The sequence below is a fragment of the Hipposideros armiger genome, unplaced genomic scaffold (genome assembly GCF_001890085.2).
Source record: "Hipposideros armiger isolate ML-2016 unplaced genomic scaffold, ASM189008v1 scaffold_48, whole genome shotgun sequence".
In the NCBI taxonomy this organism is placed as follows: Eukaryota; Metazoa; Chordata; class Mammalia; order Chiroptera; family Hipposideridae; genus Hipposideros; species Hipposideros armiger.
The window spans coordinates 3,578,383-3,583,207 of record NW_017731398.1 but is presented as its reverse complement, the minus strand read 5'-3'; the positions used below and the strand labels follow the sequence as shown (position 1 = coordinate 3,583,207).

General features: G+C 44.0%; 1 protein-coding gene across 1 annotated transcript in view; it reads right to left on the bottom strand.

Moving 5' to 3' along the window:
- Positions 1–334: 334 nt before the first annotated feature.
- Positions 335–4,825, bottom strand: part of BCL2A1 (BCL2 related protein A1) — an 8,446-nt gene continuing 3,955 nt past the window's right edge. Inside the window, exon 3 of the mRNA XM_019639985.1 lies at positions 335–615. Coding sequence (XP_019495530.1) covers positions 508–615 — 108 coding nt within the window. The 3' untranslated portion in view covers positions 335–507. The remainder of the gene's footprint in view (positions 616–4,825) is intronic.

Here is a 4,825-nt window from a genome sequence, read left to right as displayed (position 1 = left end):
GGAAATGTTTTAAATGGAGAGTGTGACAATGACTCAACATTCAATCGTTTACCTAATTGTATCCTGGTATCTGCCTGCGACATCCATCAACTCCGAGTGACAGGCCAGGGACTGAAGGCTGGGGGGAGGGGCGCCGACAGGGCTGTGAGAGGCTGACTTACTCACTGTTAATCCAGACCCGTGACAGAAAACAACTTGGGTAATGGGCACACCCTGAGAAAACCTGCCATGGGGGAGAAAAGACACCACCTTCCTGGTCCTCATCCCCTTAACCCAACACCTGTCCCCTGGACTAGGCTTTACCCCTCAGCTGGACTCCCAGGCAGGATACAAATGAGAGACAAATACATATTTATTCATTGAAACAGGGACAACATTTCTGTAACTCTGGGTCATCAAGTTGCATCTTCAAAGTTCTTTGTTTAGAAGTAGAAGTACTATGCGTTGGCAATACCTCTTGCAAGAGTCCAGAAAATTAGGCAGGTTTCACAATAGTGTCCTTTTAGGTCAATAGTATTGCTTCAGCAGAGATAATATTTCACAGATCTTTCCTGTAACTTCCAGAAAAGTCAGCCAGCCCGATTTCGGTCCAAACTTCTTTACAAAGCCATTTTCCTATGAGAGAATACATTTTTAAAATCAGCAGAGACTAAGTTTGCTGCAATAAAAAGCAAAGAAAGTTTCACTTAATGTGGGCGGTTACTCCTTCACTTGCATTCATTTTATTCTGTCGTCCTCACCACCATTCTCTATCAACTTCCAGGCCCTGCACAGCAGCACTGTGCAAGAGAAATAGTGGGAGCGTCACTGGTGGTTTTACATTTTCAGGAGCCACATTTTTAAAAGGAAAAATAGGCAAAATTAACTTTTAAAATCTATCTAAACTATTATGATTTCAATATGTAATCAATATGAAATTCATGATAATTGACATTTTTGGTATCAAATCTTTAAAATCCAATGTCTGTTTTGTACTTACAGCATGTCTTAATTCAGACATTTCCAACTGCTCAACAGTCACAAGTGACCAGTGGCTACCATATTGGATGGCACAGCTGCAGAGGACAGAAAAGTCTCATTTTTCCCTCTTTTTCTCTCTCTGTTGTCGGACACTGAAATTTGCATGTATGTTTGTGACTTGTGCTGAGAGTCATGCGGACTCACAATAAAGCCAGATTAAATCAGTGCCCCTGAGCCTATGAAAAGGTTGTCGATTGTTTCTATTACAATTCATTCTTTTTGTCACACATTGTTTTTCAAAAAGTACAGAATGTACACTAATTTACGATCTATAATTATCCAGCATCCTCATTGCAAAGTATCTTTGAGATCATCCAGCCTAATGCCCTTTTATTGGGTTGGCGGAAAAGTTATGATGCATTTTTGCAACGAAAAACATAGAAAAAATACATCATAACTTTTCCAACAACCCAATATTTTGACAGATGAGGAAACTGAAGTCCACACCCATGTTCAGTACCAAAGTATTATTTCTAAAAAGGGAAAACAGAAAACAACCCAAATGCCTAATAATTGGGAATCAGTTAAATTATGACACTTAAAACTGGTGGAATATCCTGCAGATATTAGAAATGTTAACATGAAATACATGAGATGCTGAAAATATTTGTAACAATGTCGCATGAAAAAACTTACAAATAACTGTATTACATATGATGTCTACATACAGACAGGGTGGTGGGAGTGATTTTTCCTCTTTGAAAAGTATTTTTTAATGATGCTATTTGTATCTGACAATAAATGTACACATAAGGATTCAATATGCTGTCAGTAATGTAGATTATACAAGGATGCCCAGATCTGGTTATTTCTAGGAATAGTTTATTAAATTGATCTACCTTGGTTTCAAGAAAGCCTGAAGCATAAAATAATACCTGGATCAATAATGCAAAAGTAGTAGACCCTCCTGGTTTTTTAAGCTGTAGGGAAGTGCCATGATGTTCCCACTCCTCTAGCAATCATTCATTCATGAAATACCTACTGAGCACCAGGGCACATGCCCGCACATGCCCGCAAACACCCCGGTGCCCTCACTAAGCCTAAATGCTCATCACAGACACACAGGAAATGGGTGAGCAAATAAATGTGATGTGATGTGCAGTCGTGGAAACAAGTAAGGGAGCAGAGCAGGGCCCAGGGATAGAGTGGGGCGGTGCTGAGATGGGAGGATTAAGGAAGACTCCTGTCAGGAGGCATCTTTGGAGCAGAGCCTGAGTGAAGGGAAGAAAGGAGCTGTGCAGACTTCAGCAGGGAGGTGTGGGGGGGGGATTCTTCTTGGCAGAGGCAACAGCAAGTGCAAAGGCCCTGAGGTAGGGTGTGCTTAGCTTATCCAGAGCTGGAGGGATGAGAGTGATTCCTAGAAAATGAGATGAGAAGTTCTTAGGGGCCAGATCACGTAAGGCTTTGTGTACAGGGGTCAGGCCTTTGTATATTTGTGCCCAGGGTGAAGAGGGTTTTAATTAGGCCTGGACAGGATCTAGTTCAAGCTGTGAAGATCACTCTGTGTGCTATGTGGAGAATGGACTGCAGGCCGGCAAAGAGGAAGCAGGGAAACCGGCAGGAGGGCTGGCGTAGCCCAGTGGGAGGAAAAGGGCCCCGGTGCTCTGGATATCAGTCTTTCAAAGGTGCAGCCAACAGGATTTGCTGATGAACTGGATGTGGGGTGTCGGAAAGGGTCAAGGGTGATGCCCAAGGTCAGAGAGCTGGCACTTAGGGAGGTCTCCTGAAGGACCCACAGGGAGATCTGAATTACATTTCTCATGGTTTTTCAGTAAATGACTTAAAATCAATCTCAAGTTAAAATTCAAAAGAAATAGAAGTTGGCCCCGAAACCTGTGTAATCAAAGGATATATAAGAATAAGTTAGGCTGTATCGCCTCACCACGAGATCATTACACCTTTTGGAAATGCCTTTGCAGAATTGAACACTCAGTCGATTATCTACATGTTTCTGTATGTCCTTTTATTTGCCTCAAATTGACCAGACCATTACTTAGAGCAAGATGATCATAAAAAACAACAACAAAAAACCTACTTCACCTAAGTCCTTATGACTCAGCTCCAAAGTTCGTTCACTCAATCGCTCCATCAACAAATACTTGTTGGGCACTTTCTGTGCAACAGGCCCTGTGCCAAGACAGGTGCAGTAAGCAGACAGACTCCTGCCTGGAGCTGAGGGCTCGGGCCCTCTCCCCTCCAGTACAGGCACAGGGCGGGGAGAGCCTCCTGACTCAAAGGAAAGGCAATCCCCAGCGGGTGAGATGAGGCGCATTCTACAGGGTTTTAAGAATGTTCTTGCATCATGAATGCTGAAAACAGCTAAAAAAAAAAAATAGCGCTAGACCTCTTATCAGATCTTGTGAGAGCCCAGGCATTCAGCACTTCAAATCGGCAGAGAGGACAGGAGGAGATAATGATAAATGTGGCAGAGGAATAAAAAGAGAGATGAGAAGCAGCAAAGGAAGGGAGGGAAGAAGGGAGGGAACTCATCCTGCTAAAAACGAGAAAGGGTAAGTGAGGAGCTCATGAAGTCCATCACTGCTGCAGTGGTCCTATTTTTTCCCTTTAGGGCATGTGTTTTAGATGGTAACTAATATCCACCTGTACTTGATCGTATAATTTATGGAGATGAAATATATTTATTCAGGGAAGTTAGGCAATACTACTATTACTACTACGAATAATAGCAAGTGCTGAGTATTTATTTGCAGAAACTGTTCTAGGTGCTTCACGTATCCTAGTAACTGACTTAAGCCTTACACCAGTAGCCTTCTCATTGTACGGAGGAGGGACCGAGACGTACAGAAGCTCCGTGACTTGTTTCTGTCACACAGTGAGCATGGGTGGCCAGAAAGGAAGCCAGGTCCATGTGCTTCAGAGTCGGTGCTCTGAACACCTACGCTGTCCTCACATGCCATATTCTCAAGTCTTCCTAACGTCTCTGGGCACATTGACAACTGAATTAAATGATAGGGATTCTCTAGTTGTAGTCTGGAGTCAGTGACAAGCAAAATGGACAATACACAGGACGACAGAGCCTGTGCTTCATCATCAGTGATTTGTTTTGAGTTTTCTCAGGAGGGAGCAAAGTGAGAAGTTGGTGTCTTGATCAAGTTGCAAAATGCCTCTCCTCTCCCCGTCTTCCTGTGGGCCAGCACAGGCATATGACAGCCAGTTCCCCTGAAATGAATCACTCAGGACAAAGCTCATTCATTTGAGCAGATCTGTCAACATCGCTACAACAGAAGATACCAGTTCACCCTGCCAGGAAAAGCATCCTGACTCAGAAAAGCAGGGCCTTGCATGAACAGAATCAGTGTCACGTGAGCTGGGAAAGGAGTCATGAGGTCCCTTTGAAATGACATCTTACACAGTGTTTCCATCATGTTTCACACCTAAATTGAGAGCTTGAAACTCACATACAGACTTTGTGAAGGCTGAGTGTGCGTGTGCGGGCCCACGTGTCTATTTATAGCTCCACTGGCGTCAGGCTCACCCTTCCACACTCAGACCGACACCTGCCCTGAAAGACAAGTCCGCTTCCAGAAATTCTCAGACAATTCCACACCCTCCACTGATTATGGGCTCCAGGAGCTCACAATATTTATTGCTAAGAAGTTAAATCTCACAGTAACAATGATCACTGTCACTTGGGAATACAGCCCCAGCCCACAGACAGCGTGCAGGCTCACACGTGCCCTGCTGGAAAGCTGCACAGCAGAGCAGGAATTTCCGCCCGTCCTTCAGCACAGCTTCCACAGCAACCGGAAGGAAACAGGACTCCGCATCTCTCAGGCTTCACCAG